General features: G+C 36.3%; 1 protein-coding gene across 1 annotated transcript in view; it reads right to left on the reverse strand.

Annotated features, from left to right (window-relative positions):
• Positions 1 to 5,116: 5,116 nt before the first annotated feature.
• The window catches only part of rfx7b (regulatory factor X7b), an 88,344-nt gene continuing 68,646 nt past the window's right edge, over positions 5,117 to 24,814 (reverse strand). The window contains exons 7-9 of the mRNA XM_072564987.1: positions 21,694 to 21,901; positions 18,344 to 18,648; positions 5,117 to 15,771 (exon numbers count right to left, since the gene is read on the reverse strand). Of these exons, the coding sequence (XP_072421088.1) occupies positions 12,412 to 15,771; positions 18,344 to 18,648; positions 21,694 to 21,901 (3,873 nt within the window). The 3' untranslated portion in view covers positions 5,117 to 12,411. The remainder of the gene's footprint in view (positions 15,772 to 18,343; positions 18,649 to 21,693; positions 21,902 to 24,814) is intronic.

Below are 24,814 nucleotides of genomic sequence, written 5' to 3' on the forward strand. Positions count from 1 at the left end.
TTTCAAACATACACCATTCATCAAGATGGTAAACAGCATAGACTTGCAAGTTGCAGTCAGCAGAACATTACCTTGTTGCTACTATGCAGAGGTGCCAATTAAGTGGGATGTTTAATGGACGTATTAAGCTTCTTGAGAGCTACACCCATCCAGTGACCAGAAAATATTTCAAAACACATATCTCACTTTCAGGCTGCTCAAAACTTTTTCACTCATGCCCAGTCCCTAACCGATTCTCATTGTGCACAAATAAAGTGATATTCTCCAGTCCTCAGGTTGTAATGCCATTGAAGGTCAAGGAGAGATGATTGGATTGTCATGGTCATTATCAGGCACTTGTGTCAGAACATGTCTTGCAACTTATCTTCAAACATGAATGCTGTCCAGGTCTTACACACGATACTAAATATTATATAATCATCAGCAGATAGCCCCACTGGTGGCATTATGATGGAAGATCATTAATGAAGCAGCTGCTGGTTGGGTCCAAAACACTACCTATAGAAAGATGATGAATGGGTTTCATCATCTTCCTTTATGGTAGACATGACAAGGAGCCAAGTCAGAACCAAATTGGATCATCAATAAGCAAGGTTTTGCTGTTTATTTGGGGTAATTCATTTTTGAAATAACTTCCATAATTGTATTTGCATAGCATTCTCTGTATCACATGGGACAGGGATCCACTGCATTCTTTTCAAGAATCATACACCCTTTCTTCTCATCCAGTGTACTACAGATATTTTAATTACCCTTTTACAGATGTGTGGTCATACATCTCTGGAGAAGTGGGTCTTGAAGCTGGGCCTTCTGGCTCAAGGGTAGGGACCCTGTCACTGCACTACAAAACCCTAAAATAGATAATTTTAATCAACCTGTTCAGACAGATCAAGACATCTCTGGAGCCAGTGGGATTTGAACTGTGCATTCCAGCCCAGAGGCAGGGATATAACAGGTTGGGTAATTAATTACTAATATTTGTATATAAGTTGGAAGTGAACAAATGGCACCCAAGATCAATTTAGGAGTTATTTTCAATGTATTTGTCCTGTTTTATATTGAACTGACATGCTATTTCTGTTCATTAAACAATTACTTGCAATAAATCAGTATACTAATGTGAACTGCAAAATTTAAGTAAGGTTTAATTTTGATTTGATACAAAAATTCAGTCTAATTTGCCAACTCTTTCAATGCACCCAGACCTGCTTATTTGCATTATAATCTAGAGGAGATACTTTTTTCTGCTCTGAAGATTGCTGATGGGCAATTGTTACAGATCTGTATTTTGTTGCAAAACAATTGCTGATGAGTAAATTCAGTGGGAATGAAGTAATTAAACAAAAGCCAAGTGATTACGTGCAGAGGACAAGAGAGAAAAAAAAAGTTTAATTTACATTTTCCTGCTATCCTTTGCAGTCAATAACCTTACAGCAAATTAATCTTGCTTGCAGTGCTTTCTAGTCCTCAGCATTGTGGGAACGTTATAATATTAAAAAGGAAATGGATGCATGGAGGTGCATTGTGACACAAGTCATTTTTTGGGCACTTGTGACACTCAACTTCATTCTCCAAATAGGAATATGCAATCAATTGAAGTATGAAGGGTAAAACATGCTGGAGGCTGGAAAAACACAGCAAGCCAGGCAGCGTCAGGAGTTGGAGAAGTCAGACATTTCGGTATAACCCTTTTTTAATTTATTAGAATTATTTGAGGACATAATAAGCAGGATAAGGGCCAAGCAATGGACATAATAACTTTGGATTTTCAGAAGGCAATTGATAAGGTAGTATATTAGCATGAAGAGAGGTTTAGCTAACTAATAGAAGATGGAGTTGGAATAAGGGGCATTTTCTGGGTAGCAACCAGTAACTAGTAGGGTATCATAGGGGTCAGTGATCGAACCACATTTATTTACAATACAGTGACTTCAATGACGAAAGAGGACGTATTATAGCCAGGTTTTTTTTTAGTTTGCGGATGGCACAACAATGGAAATGTGAGGATGAACAAAATCTGCAGAGGAATATAAGCAAACAGTCAAAAACTTGGAATGTGGAATATAATGCAGGGAAATGAGGGATTACCGACTGTGGCAGGAAAAAGAGGGGCTGAATATTATTTAAATGGAGAAAGCTACAGAACAGAATAATAATTTGGGAGACCTCGTCCATTAATCACTAAAAAACCTAGCATCCAAGTTCAGCAGGTACTATGGAAAGCAAATGGAATGTTAACCTCTATTTAAAAGGGAAGAGTGTCGTATAAAAGTATGGAGGGTTTGCTAAAACTATACAAGGTATTACTTAGACCACAGCTGGAATACTGTCAACAGTTTTGGCTCCTTGTCTATGATTTACCAGCTTTGGAGGCAGTCAAGAGAAAATTCACTGGGCTGACCCAGATAGAGGGATTCTCAGACGACAACAGGTTAAATAGGTTAGGCTTGTACTCATTTGAATTTAAAAAGAATGAGGTGTGACCTCATTGAAACATACAAGGTTCTTAAACAAGGACTCGACAGAGGTCTGTCAAGATTGAGTCATTAAGTATATTCAAAACTGAGATTGACAGATTTTTCATCAGTAAGGGAATCAGAAGATCTGATGGGTTGAATGGCTTATGCCTTATCTAACAAAGTAGAAATTGCAAGAAAAAAAAACAACAGTTTAGTGACAAACAGAACAATATCAGAGCTTAGGCTGATAAAATGGCAAACTATTTGTGCCACACAATGGCCATCACCAAGACAATCTAATCTTCACTTTCCATGGCATTAATCTTGGGAGTCATCCACTATAAATATCTTGGGGATCACCATTCAACGGAAATAGGACTAGCCACACAAGTACTGCGGCTACAAGATCAAGTCAAAGGCTAAGAATTCTGCACTAACTCACCTTGTGAATCTCCAGAGCCTGTCCACCATTTACAAGGCATGAGTGTGATGGAATACTCCCCACTTTCCTGGATGGGTGCAATTCCAACAATGAAGAAACTGGATGCCATAAAAGGAGAAAGCAGCACACTTTATTGACACCATATTCACTTCCTTCAGCACTGAAGTGCAGTAGCAGCAGTGTGTACCATCTGCAAAATGTACTGCAGAAATTCACCAAAGCTCCTTAGACAGTACCTTCCAAACCCACAGCCACCCCATCTCTAAGGACGAAATGCAGCAGAAAAATGGGAACAATCATCTGCAAGTTCCTCTTCAAACCATTCACCATTTAGAAATATATCCTATTCTTTCATTGTGGCTGGGTAAACTCCTGGGACTCCCTCCCTTAAAGTATTCTGGGTACTTAGACCCAAATGAATTACAGCAGTTCAAGTAGACATCATACCACAACCTTTTCAGGGGCAACTGGAATGGGCAAGAAACACTGGTCTAGCCAAACCCCACATTCCCTGAAATAACGAGCAAAAAAAAAAAATGCGAGTATTAGAATTGCAATCTAATCATAAACAGGTTATCTTGGAGTCTGACCCACACCAATGTGAAGACTGGAGAATTCCACTTTACATTAAATAGAAACTGATAAATTGTCATAATCTAGCACCAGGGTTGCCAAATTTTGCTGATCATCATCCCAAGGTTTCACCACCAACTTGCTCAATTACACAGTCATTTCTCCCCCCAACCCAAACTCCAGTAGTTTGCATAAATAAACAAGAATTGAAATAAAGCATAACAACTCTACAATATGTTCTCTTCCTCCCCGTCCCTTCCCCGAACTGCACAATCCATAAGGTTGCTCACAGAGTTTGAAGCATGATCTCCAATTCCTGGAGACGCAGATGAAGGTATTGGAGTAGTGATTATGTTGCTGGACTAGGAAACAAAACTTCAGGCAAACATCTTCTGGAGACATTGCTTTGAATCTCACCATGGCAGTCAGCGAAATTTGAATTCAACAAAATCCAGTCTAAAAAGCTAGCCCAATAGTCTGGCCCACATTGCTGTGAACCTGGAGTCAATGTGGTTGATTCATAAATATCTTGATCAAGTAGGGCTAGTTAATAAATGTTGACCTCACCAACAACACCCACATGCTACAAATGAATAAAACAATCTTAAGAGGGTTGACAATCATATCAGATTGAAGTAGGTTGATTGGCTGTTTCACCAATAACTGTCTCATGTTTTTACAGTTTGCTCCAATTGTGTATTTTACAAAACACATTCTTCAAACATTGTGGTGTGTATAGCAGAGTTTACTTTAATTAATTTTGAGATACACTGACTGTGCATGCAAAATGAGCTTAATCAACCCTAGATAGGTTGTGAAACAATACCTCAAAACAAAAGTTCCATTTGCTGGGAATTGCATAGTTTACATTTCTCAGCTCTTAACAAATAATAGGCTCCAATTTGTTCAAATGCTTCAGAAGCAAATTAACAAGGTTTGAAAATGCTCATGTTTTGAAGCATTGGCTGGTTAATTTATTACAAAGCAGAATAACTTGTTTCGGACTGACTATTTTGGAAGTTCTTGGTTTTGGGGCGGGGGGAGGTGTGGCTGGGGAGAAAAAAAAATGAACTTTTGACTCAGACTTAAGATTGCAGGTAATGCACTTGAAAAATGGTATTTTCTCAAGATAAGCAATTCATTATTGTGACTCTAAAGCAATACCACAGATAGATCTGGAATGTCGCTCTACAAGATTAAGACTGCTGAATGCATTTCATATGGGACTCTGGTAGGATACCGGCTACATTAGATAGATTACCTACAGTATGGAAACAGGCCCTTCGGCCCAACAAATCCACACCAATCCTCCGAAGCATAACCAACCTATCCAGACCCATTCCCCTACTCTATATTTACCCCTGACTACTGCACCTGACACTATGGGCAATTTAGCACGGCCAATTCACCTGGCCTGCACAGCTTTGGATTGTGGGAGAAAACCGGAGCACCCGGAGGAATTGGTTCCATTGGTATTGAAAGTATTAGAATCTGCAACTGAGGTCAATACCTAAACCTTTACATAAATAGTAATACCAGTGAATTTGCCCATGTGGGAATGAATAATGTCTAGAACAAGAAGTAGATTTGACATTACCAGAAAATTAGCACAATATATGGGTATGTATCTTCAAGACCAGAATGTAGTACAAAACCTTTTTTATTGGTTTTCAAACCATTTACAAAACTTCAACAATATCCGTGAGCACTTTTAATAAGAAAAAAAAACTAAGCTGAAATACTATTCCAACATTATTGCACTACTGATTTTCTCCAGCAGTACAATAGACAAACATCATCATTTTTTAAAAAAATGTTCTACACTAAATAAAATTGTGGTACAGGCAAGCATTATCTTGTGATGTAGAAAAGAGTTGGGTGTGTTTGCTATTTATAGTAACTTCACAATGTGCATTAGTTATGATTGCTGAAACCAGTTCCTTCTCATCAGCTCATTTTCATAATGGCAATTACTTTGCAAAAGCATACGTATAGCAAATTACTGTAGGAACTTCTTCCACAATATTTTACCAAATACTAATGTTCAAAATCAACCGAACAAAACTGAAAACTGAACATATTCAACAATGCTTCTAGGTGAATTAGTAAACTTCCAAAAAGGTACATAACAAACATGTAATATGTATAACTGCGCATTCCTGGCTGTTAAAGAACCAGATTCATTTCAGCAAAAAGTGGTTACAGGAATATACCAAGCACTGTACAATATAATCCAACACACATGCACACCTGTGATCATTTGTTAACATAGTGAAGCAAACTGAACTTTAAAATTTTCATCCTGTTTTAATATTCTCATACAAGAGAATCAAGTAAAACAATTATCTCATTGAGATCAATGTACATTGCTACATAAAACAATCAAGATCTGTCACTTCGCAGATGACATTTCACTTCTTGTATATTGACTCATTTCCTAAAACCTTATCAAAGTTTTGTTGCCTGCGACTGTTATCATTTGTCCTAAGAGATGTGCCAGGCCAGAAACTCCCTTTAAGCATCTAGTGCAAAAATAATCAAAATGTCCACTTTAAAATAGATGTTTGTATTCAATTCCAAGTAAAATACATCTCCAATTATACTTAAGGTGCAAACGTATGTTTAAAAGTTTTACTGCAATATTTTGTTGTGCAGTGGTAACTTCAACACTGATTGAGCTGGACTAAGCAAATTCAGCTGTACTATACTGGCCAGCTCGGATCAACTGGACCACAACTAATCAACATCTCGAGGAAAGCAGACATCTGTAAAGAGTTAAAATATTGATGGAGCCGCTGAAACAATGAATCAGAAGAAATTGAGCAACCACAAGTTAACCTGAAAGGATATAAGTGATGACAGGTTACTAAAATGATTATTTTTATGTACTACCTAACATACTCATTAAAGAAAAAATGATTACCCTAAAAGACGCAATTATACAACAGATACAGGATATCAGAACTTAACATTTTAAAGTTTTCATTAAGATTTTCTAATGCACCCATTGGCTAATTCCTACACATGCAGAGCTGGAGTTTCATAGAAAACATTTAAAATACCTTTAAAAAACTAAATAAAACAGTAATGTCTGGTATTGCATGTAACCACTGCATGTAATTACCTGAAAGATCTATTTTAATTTGAACAGAATGCACTGGCCATCTCAAGCATTTTCATCACTGGACCCAAGCTATCATCTCCAGGTGGTTTCAACTGTTGCTACAAATTACACCTTTCAGAAAAGTACACCACAGATCCTATTTAAAAAACTGTGTTTTTCACAGATTAAAATAACCTTTAACATATCCAAAAAGAGTGATATTGTTAATCTTTTAGTATCAAGTAACAAGTCAAAACAAGCTTAATTTTAGCAGAAGTTATCAGTATTTATATGCTGAATAACAAACACTAAAGTTCTGACCAAAGACAAACGACATTGGATGGAACCAAATTGCTCGTGATAATGTTAAAAGTGCATAAAAGTTGATTCTTCTATTATTGACTAAAAATAATTGCTGTGTCAACTACATAGGGAAACAAATTTTGACAGCATAATGAGCAAGAATTACATTGTGCTTTTATCTCCTCTTCTGCCTCTTTTAGCAAGAAATAATTTTTTTTTGGTTATGTTCCACAATCATATGTGATTGCCGCACTTCTCTTTTTACAACACAATGCTATGAGAAAAATACTTGCGGTGTGAAGAATATCAAAAACCACATTGTATGGAATACAGCTGTGCTCAAATTGGTTAATTGGCTACAAAGCATTTTCTTTTACATCAAATTAGATTTGAGTAGTTTTTTTTGTAAACATTAGTAAAGTTAGAGCGGAGACATGGTAGTGCACTGAGAGTTTACAAATACACAAACATTTCTGGACGTCATTCCAGTCACCTGTTTAATCAAAGTATTGGCTTGCTTAAAACAATGGTCAACAATTCTGTTAGAATTTCAAAGAAACAATATATATCAACAATAAACAATATGTTTAGGTTCTGTATATACATTATTGAAATTCAAAACTCAAAATTGAGATCATTCAAATATTTAAATGTATTCTTACGCCCCTCTATATTTTTTGACTCAAGAAACAACAAACAGCAGAGCTTAAATATGTATTGTTGACCCATGCAATGTAATTAATATTAATTTTGATGTCTAATGTCTAGCTGAAATATAGGCGCTAAGGAAAATGATAATATGCTTCAAAAGTTATTAGGATAACCAAAGCAAAAAGGGCTTCAGAATTCACAGACAGAAGTTAGAAAACAAGAGAAGGAAAATACATTATCTAGTGAGAATAACAGTAAATCAAGTTTTTAAAGTTTTGTTCAAATCCATCAATGCAAAGATGAAGTAACATTGACAAGAACTTTCAGAAACACAGTGGAAAATGATATGTTGGGTAAAATGTAAAAACATTTCAGATACTGCACTGGTGCTTTCAGACTTATTTGCCAATTTTAATTTCTTTGATCTCAACCTTGTTATTAAAAGAAAGAAGCAAAAAAAAAACTGATACCACTTTTGCTACCTCTTGTTTGGTTTTGGAAGGATGTCTGGGAAGGGAGGTGGAAAAGATATAGATGATGATAGAACAATGATAGGAAAGGGAAAAATAGTCACTGTATATAAAATTAATCACATATCTGTAATTATTTAAATGTATATTTTGTTGAATCATGATTCTGAAGTTATAGATGTCATGAACACTATTTGTTCGAGTGTTAGAAATGCAATTTATTAAGTCACACCAAACACAATGACAAAAGAGAAAGAGTTAAGGTTCCTGTACTACACACATCTACTTCTGCAGACTTGTTTTTCAGTTTCTATCGGTGCAAATGTGAAATTTACTGCCAGGTTGACACATTTCTTCACTGTCATTATTTCTGATCTTTGTGGTTGCATTCATGATTGACAAATGACTATAAACAATTGAAGTAGAACAGAAATAAACGGTTTTCAAATGATTGTTTGAAAATTTTTAGGAACATGTCTTTCATTCCATCAACACAACACAGTGGTTTCAAACAAAATTGAAAAACCAAAAAAAGTCAATGGCCAAAAATCTAATTTCATAATATCAACTATAATTTGATTAAGACAAATTGCCTGACAAAGCCAGATATCACCGAGTGTCACACTAGCATCTTCAAAAAATATTTAATATTTCCCTTAACTGTCATTAAGCAAGCAGACAAAATTCAGTTTAAGCTCTGACTTAAGAATTTTGAAATTACTGACTGTATTTGATAATATGCTATAAATCAGCAAAGGGCGAACTGTTGCTCACATGGCTTCACATAGAGCAGAAATATCAACGTTTAAAATGAATTTATAATGAAGTTTAAATTAATTTTAAAAAGATTAAACAAAGAACTGTGGTCGCTGGAAATCTGAAATGTAGAGTGCCAGAGAAACAGCAGCATCTGTATTGAGAAAATGTTTCTCTGCAGATGCCACTAGTTCTTAGTTACTCCAGAGTACAGTTTTGTTTTAGAAAGATAGATTGGAATAGAGCACCATCTTATGGCCACACATGTGCATAAATTGAACTGCACTCGAGTTCAAAGAGAGATTTTCAGGACAAGTCCATGCTTTGAAATTGATTTTTTAACATCAAAACTCTATTCATTCTACGAGAAAGATTTTGGATGGCTAGAAGTTGCTAACAAATGTTTATCAGCACTTGTTTCACTGCTCATTGCAGATATTGTGTTTGAATTCCATACGCCCCAAATTAAAGGTGCAAGGTTAAAAATATTTATACAACTAGAATAAAATTCTGATGGTTAAGAATGTTAGTTAATATTAGAAAAGATTTGGTGTCACTGACTAGCAATCCTGTAATCAAAATTTCAGTTTGTGTAGAATTATTAAAATGATAAATTTCCAAATTCTTATTTTAGTTATGCTTCATATATTTAGTCAGAACTAAAATGGAATATAGGTTTTTAATAACCATAGTTTGGTAGTCAGAGTTCTCTATAACAGACTACATATTTGGAAAATGGATTAAGTATGTCAGCACTGTGCAAACTGGCAGAATCAATAAAATGCAAATAAAATCAATTTTTATAAATTGCAACAGAATGGTTTGGGAAACATTACAATTCCAAGTGTTCATCAAGTCCTAGCACAACTGCTAAATTGTGAATTTTGTGGAAGTGCTAATTACTTACGATCATTAAAATTTCGACAGATATTTGTCACAAACCTATCAAGGTGGCCATATTATTAAACTTGTAAAATATTTAATTTATTGAAACTAGAGTTCTGGCAACTGTGATTCTTTTTTCACATTTTCAATTTTTCATGGAATACTTAGAGGCTTAATATTTGGAAATAAAACTTCTATCAGTGTCGTTTAAAAATTCTTTTACAGTTTGCCGATCATTTGTTTAAAGTGCTTAGCTATTGATTCAGGATGATCGATAATCTACATATTGGGAAATATACATTAGACAAATTGTTACTGGGATCAAATTACATAAATTTATTATGGACTTTGTCACAGCATTAGTTTTTCTTCATCATTCCAATTTTCCAATCAAATTTCCATCCTATTTCTTAAAGTGACTTTGTATCTGGTTACGATTCCATGCTTTGTGAAGCGCTCAGGTTTTCTTAAGTAAATTGATATTCTCCAGGTGAAAGTTTGGATTAAGATGGCTATTCAACTGTGAGGGGCAGTCAAACTCAATCCTCTTTCCAAAAATTTAGAAGTTCCAGTGAATGCTCCATGGATTAATGCAATGTGATGTAGAACTTTACAATTCAAAAAGGTTTAAGATTCAAATTAGTTATTTATGCTTTTAACCATTCCCAGTTAAGAAAGAAAAATACTGAAATATACATAACTACATCCAGCAAAAACACTAAATTGCATTCAGAAGCCTATTCGATTTCCCAACATCTACTTTAGAGATGTAGCCAACCAGAAAAGCAAAAAACATTTATTTCATCTGAGAATATTTGGTGCTTTGTGCCCAACTAATCTCTCTGAAAATGTGTGATCTACTTAGCATCATTTTCCTAACATTCTTCACTTCTTAGTAATTCTTGTTCAATAATTTATCCTTTTCTCTTTTAAAAGCTGTTATGGATTATCTTTGCACTATTGTTTTTAAATGGGGCATTCCAAGCTTAACATTGAATTAGGCAAAACCTACAACACAGAAATACGGCATTCAATTCAACATGTCTGCGTTGTATTTATTGTCAACATGCTCAATCTATTTGCCAATTTCTATATTGCTTCTACGCAGATCAAAATTCTTCTAATCTCTACTTACAATGTAAAACATATATTTCAGGATCATATTCTATTTAATATTTATCTGAAGCACAATCAGGAAAACTTGTGGATTTTGATTAGATATATTCTCAAGGGGGAGAAAATGGTCAATAAAATTATACCAGAGACTAATTAAAACCAATTCCTTTTTGAATATAGTGAGTTTCTTCTGAGTTTATTCAACAATATTCTACTGTCAGATGTTTTAACTCATTCCCTGCTGTGTGAGAGATACTGTGCAGGAAAATATAATTTCATCCTTTTAGGAGTATGTTCTGCAATAGAAAAATACATATAACTTCTAGTTTTCTTCTCTTTTGAAGGTTTTAACATTCAGGTATTTTGATACATTTTCCCTTTCTTTTGGGCAAATGATGAAAATAATTTTCCATGTGATAGCCTTCTATTTAAAATACTTATTACAGCATATTTTTTAAAACAAAGAAATATATCTGTTGTATTTTTAAAAGAGGTCGCCCATTGACTGTGTATTTTAGACTCTCAGCAACGAGCTTAATGCATTATTTTAGTGCACTTGTTAATGAGCTTGTGTTCAATTCCTGTATGCACTATTTCAATAGAGTTGCTTACCTATTTAATATAAATGAGTTTAATATTGCAGAGGAATGTAGCAAGCAAGAACAAGTTAATGACTCTAAAGGAACATTAAAAAGGGATAAAACACAACGCATATGCTGTCATATCCAAATTACAAATGTAAGGATTTGTATATTCCATGTTAAAAGATAATCCTACATTGCTGACAACCGAAGAAGAAATGTATCTGACTTAACTGTCACATAACTCAAAATGCCAAAAGGTAGATATATCTCCACTCTTACTGCAGTTTCCCAATGACTTCTCACTAATGTTTTGTCCATTAAAGTCAGTATCTCCATCGACCTCGAATTTTGTGATTAGCTTTAGCTGTTTGAATGATCTCATGAATGAAGAATGTATCCTATATTTCCTTTCTTGTCGTTGCACAACTTCTTGTACATGTTATGTTCCAGATGCCACCAATGAGTAAAATTAAGCAGAGAACAAAAACAACAAAAGGAGACTTTAATATCCATATATAAACAGCTTCTTTCAAGAGTTATTGAAAATTCAGTAGCAAACATTGCAAACCAAATGGATTAACTTAATGTGCAGGATAACAGTAGCTACATTTCACACTATGACTAGTTTTTTTTTAATATTGGACTGAACTTAGAGTCAACAAAATCATATAGTGAATATTAAAGTCAGAAGGGCAATGAGTTAAAATGTTTCTGTACACAAGATAAACTAAACTGAATAAGATGGAAATCTCACCACTGATCTTAAAAAGACTAACTGCATTTACATTTTACAAGAGCAATCCACCGGAGACAGACTAGCTTATAAATGAACCCATTTGCATAATGGGATAACATACATACAGGAAGATGTCAGATATTGGCACCTAAAATAAAATTATGGACACAAGATTATTGAATGCCAAGTATATAAAAGTAGTTGGTTTTCTCCTGTAACACCATTTTGTTTTTAAGGGAAGAATGTTTCTCTTAAGGCAGGCACATCTATTAGGTCAAATAGGATGTGTCAAAACATTAAGTGTGTGCTATATGTTTAACAGTACTCTTTGATTTAACCTAACATTTCAACCGCAGGATGATCTTTACTTTCCATCCAGTCAAAACCTGAAGACTGCATGGAATTCATGGACTCATTACAGATTTGCTGGAACATTGCATCATCATTCAATTCCTCCAGTGTAGTATCAACATCTTGTCCCTGTTGTTTACTTGGGTCAAACAGCAGATTTGTGTCTAAAGTGCTCAAATCATTTATGCTGCCTGAAAACTCCGTGGACAACCTGAGATCACTGGAGAAATCAGAGGCAACATTGAGATCTGATGTTACTTGACCAACCATTTGCTGGTTTGGTTGTAGGCTGTCTTCAGACAGAAAGTCTTTGACTGTACTGGTGAAATCCAATGATTGCTCCCTAGCTTCTGTTTGTGCTTGATTATCCTCAGAAATATAACCCAACTGATCATTATTGGTGTGTTTTATGAGGTAACTAGGCTTCTGGAATTCAAAGACAGAAGTGCTTGAACTAATCATTGGTTGCTGGTTGGCACTACTACAATTAGATGTTGTCTCCAATATCTGAGTAAGATTCATCCTTGCTGTATAATTGGAGGGTAGATTGTTTATTCCTAGACCTCTGACTGCATCATCACTGTCTGAATCAAGTTTGCTTAACAACACATTTGTAATTTTCTTAGTGTTGGCTTGCTTCTGGTAAGATGGGAAAGGAGTCTGCATCATAACAGACAAAGGGACAGACTGGCTTCGTTGAGCCATACTGTTGGCACTGTTGTCCGAAAGACTGTTAGCAAATGTATTATGAACTTCAGGTGTTACTGGGCTTCCAAAAGATGCCAAACTTGTTCTTGGCAAGTTAATCACAGGAGTTAAAGTACTTCCACTAAGATTACGCTGACGATGAACAGCAGGACTGACACTGCGACACCTAAAATTACTGATTAATGAATGCATTCCTTTGTTATCAAGTGGTGCTGGAACTGCAAAACCCTCCTGTTTATTGCCATTAGCCACTGACACTGCCTGGTGTGCTACAGGTGAAACTGGAGTCAAACGACCCAACTGAGCATCATGATGCCTGGACTGTAACTGCATGGCATTATGGTGATATGACTGCATTGTTTGTCCAGGAACCGCAAAGGCATGTGGCTTTCTAAAGTGGTCCTCAGCCAGCTCCTGATAACTAGGAAGAATACCAACACCATTGTTAGAAACTGCAGAGTTGCTTACTCCAGTGTTGTATCCATTATTCATCCATTCAATTTTTGTCTTGTCTGGGTGAGTAGCCATGGGCCTCTGCATTGGTTTAACGGGACTGCTAGAAATAACACTGGCATCTTGGTATGCCATACTGGAGCTTATGGGAGTAAAAGCAAAAGGATTTCTGCATTCAACAGGGCTAGGAGGCACACTGCTGCTACAATTTGAATGAGGAGTGCCAATTGGTGTATGCCTACTGCTGCCAAGCGCACTATCTACAGGCGTTGTTTGAGCCATTCTGGAATTTGGACTTGAACAACTTTGAGAGCCAATCATCTCTGACGTAGGTGTTGGATTAGGTGTAGGAGTTGGTGTTGGTGTTGGTGTAGGAGTTGGGGTTGGAGTGCCACTGCTATGGATTGGATGATAGAATTGTCCAGCTTGATGAGATGACAGTATCGTACTTTGACCTGTTGTGGAATGAGCAGATATTCCCAAACCAGTTCCATAACCAACATTCATAGACATTTGCTCGTCAAATAATACTAATTCTTCTACAATACTGTCCTGTGTAAGATCTTCATCAAACTGAAAGTAGTTTTCATTGTTTTGTGAACCTGAAGGTGCAAGCTCCATCAAGTTATCCTGCAGAGGTAACTGGTTTGATAGCGTTGCTTGATTTAGGTCTTGTAATTGAATTGATGTAGAACTTTGTAGCTGGTTCTGATTCTGCATTTGCTGATCATAAGACTGTTGATCCAACCCATTATGTTGTCCTGGCTCCCACTTAGACACCTGATAATCAATGGTCCCTGAATTCCCAGTGACATTAGCATTTAAAACTTGTGGTCCTTCCGCAGTCCCAAAACACTGATGATCCTTTTTGATATGCTGCATGTCAGTATGATTGGCGGTTGGCTTTGTACTTGTGTTTCCATGCAAACTGGTTGAATCCATTTCCAAGTCTATTGTTTTGTTTTCTTTAAAGGTATTTGTTTGTTCTGCAGTAGTCTCTGGATAATCTAAGGTCACTACTTGAATATTAGATGAAGGATTTGCTAATATACGGGTTATTCCTGTTGCATTCAGTTTAACAGTAACTTTACCAGGTGCTTGAACCACTGCTGTTGCATTCTCGCTTTTTATTGGTAAAGCTGCAGTTGGTTTTGGAGATGTCATTACTATAGTGCCATGGCAGGCCTTCTGATGTTCTACACTAGTTACAGTGCGTTCTACAAGTAGAGCTTTCTTCACAGGAGTCACCTGTGGTTCAAATGCAGAAGTTGAGGGAGAACGTTTTCTTGGACTTTTTGGACATAGCCCATTGTCTTTATGAGACCTGGCAGTATCAGTAATGGATTTTGCATTAATGCTGGTGTTTGTGAAATTTGAAGTAGAGGAAACAGAAAAAGCATTTTGGTTATTTCCTGCTATTGAAATGGTCAGATTATCATTATGTACAAATTTCCCTTCATTTTTGGTCTTTCTTACTTCAATTTTCTGACCATTACAGACTTTTGCTGTCTTCTCATTAGCTGTTTTCCCATTTGATGGCTTCACTTTCACAATAGCTTCACTATTATTTTTCTGCCCACAAGGTGAGTGGCCAACTGTTCTTTTAAGATCCTTCACGTGACTTAAATTCTCGTGGCACTGAATCTGCTTTTCATCACTTGATATTGACTCATGTTCAGACTTAATTATCTCTGCAGTAGGTGTGGTTGTAACGTAACTTGTTTTGGTGCCTGCAGCAGGAAGACAAGAAGTCGAGCCACCCCTCAATGTTGGAGTTTTCAATTTGTCTGTTGTTCCAGTATTATTACTTGTTAATGATGTAGGTTTGGGAGATGTGCCAGTGTTAGGAGGAAGAGATATTGCTGCCATCTTCACCATATTCAGTGGGCTTGCGTGGGACGTTCCACAAACAACACTTTTAATTGGACTTCCAGCCAAAAGTACTGTAGTTGGAGAATTAAGGGTAAGTGTGCTGGTTGAGGCTGGTTTAGGCAAAATTTGATGATAACGAGGTCTTGAGCGATCATTCTGTGGACTGGCAGGCACATTTTGGACAGTCTTCTGCTGTTGTTTGACTGACTGCATGTGTTGTGCAACAACTTGAACATTCAAAGGAAGGACCTTGCTATCTGATGAGCCTAATGGACTCGGTGACGTCATCATCTGTCTGCTTCTTTGCATCTGAAAAATTGAACACAGATGACCTATAAAAATTATATATAAACCTATTTACAAGTGCCTCAGCTGGAAGCTAGTGTTGTTTTGCTTGTACTTTACCAAATGTAAACAGAAGACTAATATCAACAGTTTTGATACATACTACTTTCCTTTAATGTGTAAAGTATTAATGAATAGGGTAAATAATCCAAATAAACTAAGGTACAAAGATTCCATTTTTATTTCCAGAGATGAAACCTATCTAATTCAGTATATGTTTTTTTTAAAAAGGAAATTCAAAGTTATCAATATCAATCTTATTCACTGGAGAATTAATTTTCAGCAAAAAATTTCTAGTTCTGATCTTTGTTATAGGGATGATATTAAGCTGGAGAGGATTCATAAGTGATTTACCAGGAGGCTGCTGGTGATAGAGGGTTTGAGCTATAAAGAGAGACTGGAAAAGGCTGGGACTTTTCTTCAACAGAACACAAGAAGTTGAGAGATAACCTTAAGAGCTTTATAAAATAATGGGAGATATAGATATGATGAATGGCAGGTGTCTTTTCCCTAGCATGGGGGATTTCAGGACGAGGGGGCATATTTTTAACGAGAGGAGAAAGATTTTAAAAGAGACACAAGAGGCAATTTTGTTTGTTTTAAACAGTGTGGTTTGTGGGTGGAATGAACTTCCAGAGGAAGTGGTGGATGCAGGTACGGTATAATGTTTAAAAGACATTTGGATAAGTACATGACTAAGAAATATTCAGAGGGATATGGCCAAGCGCAGGCAAATAGGACTACTTTAGGTTGGAATTAAGGTCAGCATGGACTGGTTGGACTGAAGGGTTGGTTTCTGTACTCAATGACTATGGCTACTAGGAAACTGGATGTGCACAAAGTCATTTCTTAACACAGAACACAATATTCCTTCTCCTCAATAGCATGCTTATACGGAATCAACTATCTTGGAATCAGAAGAGAAACAAGCTACAATGAAAAAAATACATTGGATTTTTCCCTATTTCAAGATACAAAGCTAAATGTTTATATTTGGTGACTACATTAATAGCATTTGGTACCAAACCAAAATACTTGCATTGATATAATACCATTTAAGGCCATGTAAAGCAAATTTCATCCAATTAACTATTTTGGAGATATATGTGCATCAAAATGTCTCTTAAAAGGACAACAGCTAGACAGTCCACTTTAGTGATGGGATTTTGATTGCCATCGGCCAACAAACAGTTCATCTTTAAACAGTACCATGGAATCTTTAATAACCATCTGAAGGGCAGCTGATTCATCGATTTAATGTCTCATGCAAAAGACAGTATTTCAGACTGAAGCATCAGCTTAGATAACATTCAAGTCTATGGAGTGGGACTTGAACCCACAACCTTCTGTCTCAAAAGTGTACTAGCACTAAACAAAGGCCAATATTTAATAACTCAAATTTTAAATGGGAATCAGAAATCAAAGCTATATTACACAGTCCTTCATTTGTAAACATCGGACGTAAATCAAGATTTAATTTCCCAAATTTGATTTATTACTCTAATATGTTTGCACATTTATCAGCCTTCTGTCAATTTTCTACTCCTCTCCCTGAAATTGATCATCTGTGCTGTGATTGTAGTTCATGAATATCAGCAGACCTAAGTTACCATGACCAGAACAAGTCAGCAAGCGTCACTGACATGACCAGAAAAAGCATTACAGCTGAGCCTAAAGCTGCCTTTCCCAAAACCTTCAGACTGGAAGCAATTAGAAATGAGAACCTTAATTGAGGCCTAACTGAATCCTGAACAAATAAAGTAGTTCTTGCACACCACGGTCACTCATATTGCTCTCAGTTAACTGATCACAAGCTGAAGACATAATCTGATCTGTGCAACTCATTTATGCTCCAAAAAAAAAAAAAAAAAAAAAAAAAAAAAAAATTCAGGCACTCAATATATATTCTTATGGCTTAAAAGGCCATAATGTAATTTAACATAATGTATACTTCCTATGGCTTTGGAAAGATCAGGTTTATTGCATATTGGTTTGGAGTCCAATCTTGCTTGCCAACACTCCTGTGAACTTTCTTGGGACATTTTATTGGTTTAAAAGTGTAATAGGACTCATTCTCTAATGATTTGCAGATCATTATACCATCTTCAGGGGAGAGCACACAGCAGAATAACATGAGCAGTAATCAAAATCAGTTTTGATACTGTTGACATAATACTGTTCCATAAGGCATGGGGAAGACTATAATGTGGTTTGTTTTGTTTCATTTCTGTGAAGGGAAAGGCTTTATTGAATCTGACAATTCTTCATATGAACTCCCTAGTTTAGCAGATAAAATATGAAAATTAAGACAGATTAAAGGCAGTTTAAGGCTTACAACCACCGAAGTGCAACATTACATCAAAATAACCAAGAATAATCAATTAAGTGCAATGTGCAAAAATTACATAGCTTGGCTAATGAAAGTCAACAAGCAATTCACAGTCAGAAAATGAACTTTAGTATTGACAACTCTCATAATCTTTGACTTGCTATTTCTTGAGTATTCAATTTTGATATTGAACAATGAATGACTTACTTGGATAGGGCTGGGAACAGTTGCCACCACAATGCCAATAGTAGGTTGAGGAGAAAGAAGAGCAGGGCTTCCATTGGGGATGTTCGTTACTTGCCCAACAGTGGCACCTTCTAGTTTCTTTACTTGTTGCTCGCCTGGTAGTGGAGACTGAAGTTTCTGCTCCTGTTGTTTCTTCAGTGTATTCTGCTGAATTTTACGTTGCAATTGTTGTTTGGCATCGACTGATGGGGAGAGCAAAGTCTTTACCTGTGGCTGAAAGGAATTGCTTTCAGTCATGGGCACAAAAGCAGAAGGTTGCTTTGTTCCTGCAAGAAAGAAAATTACACTATCTGTGAAAAAACACGAATGACTATCAGATGCATTGTAGGTCATTTAAATATCAGCAGCATCACTAACATTAAAATATGCAGTTTCTAAAGTGAGATTTTGGCATCATTTACAGGTTATTGAAAATGTGTTTCATAAAAAACAACTTCATTCACTTTATGCCTGCTATTCTCTTTGTTTCAGCTTGAACACAAGTGGAAACCTGATGTTATGATTGTGGAAAACAAGACCCTAGTTCTACCAGTCCATTTATTCCTTTGTGTGTCATAGGGTCATATAAATCTCTATTTCTGCAATACATTGCACAAATAATTGTTCCACTGATCCCTATAGAATGCTCCACCTGTCCATTTTTTGAAGTCCTTACTCAGGATATACAGAGAGCAGCACTACTTGCTCACCACCCACTGTCATAATTAACATTAGCCCCTTTACTCAAGACTTTCAACTACACTGGTGTAGTGCCTGTTTGCACATACTAGTTGTTTCTTCAGTGCATAGTCATACTGACAAGGTGTTGGGTTTTTGTTGATTCTTCAAAATATTTTTGTACATACTAAGAAATAACCTTTTTTAATGTTTAATAAGGATGTCAATGCTAGGAATAGAACAATGCCACTTTTTGCATCAGACATCAAATACAAAGCAGATGTAGCGCTCTTGCCAAAATAAGTTTAAACTGCACTTAAGCAATAAAACCTCAACAGCAGCAGGAAAGGATACTAGCACTGTTTATTTTTTAAAAATGGCAAAATGGAATATATACAAGTCAAACTATAAATAGACAAGCATGTGTTTTATGTAGAATAAACCAGTTGATGATTCACTAATAATTTTCACAATAAGTAGTGACAAAGTCCAGGATAAGGATGATTTTAGAACATGTTAAAAAATCTATTATAGAATAAGTGAAGCATTTGCGTCTCCATAATTATTTTTTGAAGAGGTGTGAATGTATTGTCATGAGTAAAGTTCTTCGCTACAAACATCAAAATCTATTTATCTGAAATATCTCTAAGATTACAAACAGTAACCAGAGTAGAAACCAGTTCTACCAGTTCAGTTCTCGATAGAGGAAATGCTTTATAACTACATGAAAAGATAATTGCTGTTGCTGAGAGAAATTGGTTTATAGATGACATAAACGTAACCATTATGCAGGGAGGCACATTATCAAGTTGAGAAGAAAGAAACAAAAAATGATTTTTGCCCCTTCTCTTCCATAGAACGCCTTGAGATTATTCAGTTCCAATTTGCAATTGAGAGACAGTCTGGAGGTACAAATACCAGGAGCATAACTGCCATTGTGTGTTTCCTTTCGTGTCCTTTTTGGAAAATTAGATGTTGTTGACAAGTGAAAGGTTAATATTCAAATACATGACATTTTCAAGACATGCAATCTGATGCACCTATGGTTTCCAGGATGTCTGATCTCCAAAGTAATCGGTGAGAATGAAAAAATGTTGCAACTTTACTGGGAAGAGTGTGACAGTAATTGTACCCCACAGTTCCACAAGTCATCACAAAATGTAATTATTTCCTAATTTGTCTGTCACAGATGTTATTATGCTGCAACACAACAACCATCTAGTCATCACAAATTGTACAAAATCCTGTTCAAATCATGAAGAGGACCAATTTGCTTGACTAACTGCTATTGAGGACAAAAGCCATTTTGAGGTCACCAGACTCAAAATGTTAACTTTCTCTTCACAGATGCTGCCAGACCAGCTGGACTTTTCCAGCAACTTCTGTTTTTATTAATTTATTTAACAAGTTGTAGACAAAAGGATTTCTAATGTATCATCATGTAACTTAAAACTACATCTCTTCAGAAACCCCAAGTACGCACACAAATTCACAATTAAGACAAAAGACAATGATTCGATACATTATGGGTTTTAAAAAGTAAACAGGGAAAACAAAATTCTAGAGATCAAAAGTCTGAATCACAGGGTGGATTAGATTATATTCCATAATTTCCACTCTGCATATGTGAGACAAAGAGAGCACGCAAGAGAGAGAGTGTGTGAGGGGGGCAGGGAGAAAGGCTGGCAGGCAGAGAAAGTGAGGGAGATTGACTTATTCAATTTGCAGTCTCTGGATGTCTCGTAATGCCCTGTACTTTTGTATTTGGAACAAACTGCAGCTCAAACAATTGGAGGACTGTCATCAAGGAGTTTTTCTTAAACTCGTAGACTCTTTGGTGCCATTCTGTCTCCAAGTATCTCTCACTGCCTTGAGAAGTAACACTATCTTGTACCAAATTCTCAGATGCAAAACTCCTAGTATTTCAGATGCATAGCAGTCCAACTTCCACTCCAGTTTATAGACCAAAAAGGGAAACAATGTGGTCCCTTACAAAAAGGAAAGAAATTCTGTGAAGGTTGGCTTTCTGAAAATAAAAATTTTGCTGAAAGAGCTAACAGTGAAAGGAAATGGATAAAATGTAGAATGTTCCACAGACAGTTGCTCTTACATTGACATATGCTGTCAAGTTTCTAATCATGCATAGTTGACGTTCAAGTCTTACAGCTTAGAAAATAATCTTGAGATGTTTCTTCAATTATTATTTTAAAGAGAACAAATAGGTTTCACCTTGATCTCAATAGATGTTCTTTTCAAATAGGAGAGATCAGCTTGACACAAACTTATTTTCAGCAGACTTTCCTTCTACTAAATCAAGTAACAAAATCAGACTCAACAAGGCATCTACACCAAAATACTTACCAATCATGCAATTTTCAGGAAGCTTTAAAATAAATCTCTAGTGTCTACAATGAACTTTCCATGACCACGTTTAAATAAATTCCACCAGGTAATACCACAAAACCTGAAGTAAATTCATTTTCTATAATCCATCAAAATGCAAGTTTCCTATATAATATTAAATCAAGAGCATCTTTGCAGCAAACTGCATACTTAACCCCCCTATCCAAATAAAATAAAACAGCAGTATTAATTTTAAGGAAGAAGTCAAACGGAGATAGGCTGGGTAATATTACAATGAATCATTTACTCACCTGAAGTTGCACCTGCCATCACTGACAATGCAGCAACTGACTTTGTGCCAATATAGTGACTGGTAACAAGGAAGCGAGCTAGATCAGTCACTGAATCAAATTTTCGGATTAATACTTTCTGGGCCCACTCACACACCAGACTGCAAGCTGCAGATCTGACCTCTTCTTCAATGCTCTGCAGGTGGTCTGCAGAGTGTGACCCTTCAGGCTAGAAAGCAACATAACCCAACATTAGATTATAATTGTTGCAAACAAAACTATACTTAAAAACAAGTACAGTTAAAATTTTAGTTGAGCAAAGCAGCAATTCAACAGGCAATTTTTGCTACTTTCCACCCCAAACCATTTGAATGTGGCTCAATTCAGTGAAAGGAGTACAACCTGATAAAGCAATTTAATCAAAAAGAACGAACATTTTTCACTTGATAGCACAAAATGCAAGGATTGGAGTAATACCATAAATATAACTGACTATGCAAACAAGTCAAATGTCTATTTCTGAAGAAATAATAATGTTTCAACATAAACTGCTTTTGACTGTAAGACTATTACATCCCAATCCCAGCTGCTTTGAATGTAAAGTACCAACACAAATTATGGCAGTTATTTAATAAAGGCAAGGAATTGTAAAAAAATGTCAACATTAAACAGATGATTAATTTTATAAAAGTCTTACTCAAGTAGTGAATATTTGTTTTGAAAGTAACAAAAAAAAAAACAATTTTTTAAAAACTTCATTACAAATTTAAGTAGAGGGAATCCTGCCATAAATTGGCATGGAGATGTCAGTTAGGTTTGGAAACAGTTCAGTTTGGAGAGAATGCACTCTGCCTTCATAAGGTTAACAGATTAGATATTCCTTTTGGAAGTCGTGCAATGGCACCAAAAAATAATTTGTGGGGGAGATGAGAAAGACAGACTATTTCTAGGAATTACTCAGCAGCTTATATTAATCCACACATTTATTGCACAATTAAGCAAATCAGGCAATTAGAAACTAATTTTCTTTACTTGGGCAATGTTTCATGGAAATCCTATACTGTAAAAACTTTTTCTATTTATTCTTTTGAGAGACCTGGGACAAAATTTATTGCTCATCCTTTGTTGCCCTCAAGATGCTGATGGTGATCTGTCTTCTTGAATTGCTGCAGTCCATGTGCTGCAAGGGATAGCCACAGTGTTGACAGGGAGAGTGTTCAAGGATTTTGACAGAGCAAAACTGAAGGAAAAGCTATGTATTTGCAAGTGGGAAAAGTAAATGACTTAGAGGGGAACTTGCAGCTGGTGGTGCTCCCATTCATCTGCTGCCCTTGACCTTTGAGACAGGAGTGGTCATGGGTTTGGAAGGTACTGTTTAAGGAGTTTTGTGAATTTCTGCAGTGTATCTTTTAGATGATACATACTACTGATACTGCGCATGGCAGTAAAAAGGGAGTGATTTTTTGCAGGTCTGGCACCACGTTAATAAAGCAGGCTGTTTTGTCCTGAACAATGTCAAGCTTCTGTAGTGTTGCTGGAGCAGCACTCATTCAGGCAGGTGGGCAGTATTCTATCACACTCCTGACTTGTACCTTGCAGGTGGTTAAACAGGCAATGAGACGACAGAAGACTACATCAAAATGGATTAGAGACAAATAACATACAAAAACATATCAAAATGATACATAGAGTCCATGATGTCCATGGAGCTGTTCCTTGGACATTCAATTTAAGGTTTCAAAATTCCTTTGACACCAGTGTGTAAACTACTCCAGGGTAGCTGAAAGCTCTGTCTAACTTTAGAGTTCTGGTCTTTTTTATACTGGAGAAATAGACTTGTTAATATTACAAAGCAGCTTCATGAAAAGAATAGTCAATATTGCCAGCAGAAAGGAAAAGATCACTACCAACTAAAAAATAAATTGCATGCCAAGTTCAACTCGTTAAGATGACCAATTCATTCCTGTAAGCAAGCAGGTTAACAATCAAAACGTTTCTCTTAATTACATGAGTCACATCTTGCTCATCTCATTGTCCTCATTTCAGTGCCATGCATCATATATTTGTTCATAGGATGTAGATCTGCTTTCATTTTCATTCCCAACTGCCCTGGAGAAGTTGCTGCTGTGCTGCCTTCTTGAAACCACTGCCGTCTGTAGATTGTAGGGACACCTATTAGGAAGGATATTGACCTAGCAACAATGGAGGCAATATACTGTACATATGAAAGTCAGGTTGTGGCTTGAAGGGAAACCAGTAAAATGTTCTCACATCTGGCCCCCTTGTCTTTGAAAGGTTCTGTCAAACAAACCTTGGCTGAGTTGTTGCGGTGCACATTTTAGATAGTAAGTACTGTTGCCACAAAGTAGTGATGAATGGCATAAATATTGCTGGTAGTGGATGGGTTGTCAATTAAGCTGGCTACTTTTGTCCTGGATGGTCAGTGTCACAGAGCTCTACAGCACGGAAACAGGGCCTTCAACCCATCATGTATGTACCAGTCAAAAATAACTATTTAACTATTCTAATAATATTTTCCAGCACTTGGCCCATACACTTGTATTGCCTCGGTATTATTAGTGCTCATCTAAATACTTCTCAAGTGTTGTTAAGTTAGTTTGTCTCTACCATCTTTACAGGTAGAGAGCTCAATATTCCCACCATCCTCTAACATTAAGATCATAAGAAATAGAAACAGGAGGAGTCATTCAGTCCCTCGAACCTATTCCACTGTTCAATAGCTGATCTGACATTCCTTACATCCACTTTACTGCCTTCTCCCTTTACCCTTGATTCCCCTACTGATCAAGAATCAAACTATCTCAGCCTTAAATGTACACAAGGACTCTCTCCCCAAAGCTCTCTGTGGAAAGTAGTTCCAAACACCATCAACTCAGAAGAAATTCTTCCCCATCTCAGTCTTAAATTGGCACCTTTAATTCGGAGACTACGCCCTCTCGTCCTTGACTCTCCCACGAGGGGAAACATCCTCTGAACAGTTACCATCACGCTTCTTATGAATCCTATATATATATGTTTCAATTAGATCACCCCTCATTCTTCTATTCCAACAAATAGAGTACCACCCTGTTTAACCTATGTTTATCAGACCATCCCTCCATACTGGGAATTGTCCTAGTGA

The sequence above is a fragment of the Chiloscyllium punctatum genome, chromosome 48, assembly GCF_047496795.1.
Source record: "Chiloscyllium punctatum isolate Juve2018m chromosome 48, sChiPun1.3, whole genome shotgun sequence".
Lineage (NCBI taxonomy): Eukaryota > Metazoa > Chordata > Chondrichthyes > Orectolobiformes > Hemiscylliidae > Chiloscyllium > Chiloscyllium punctatum.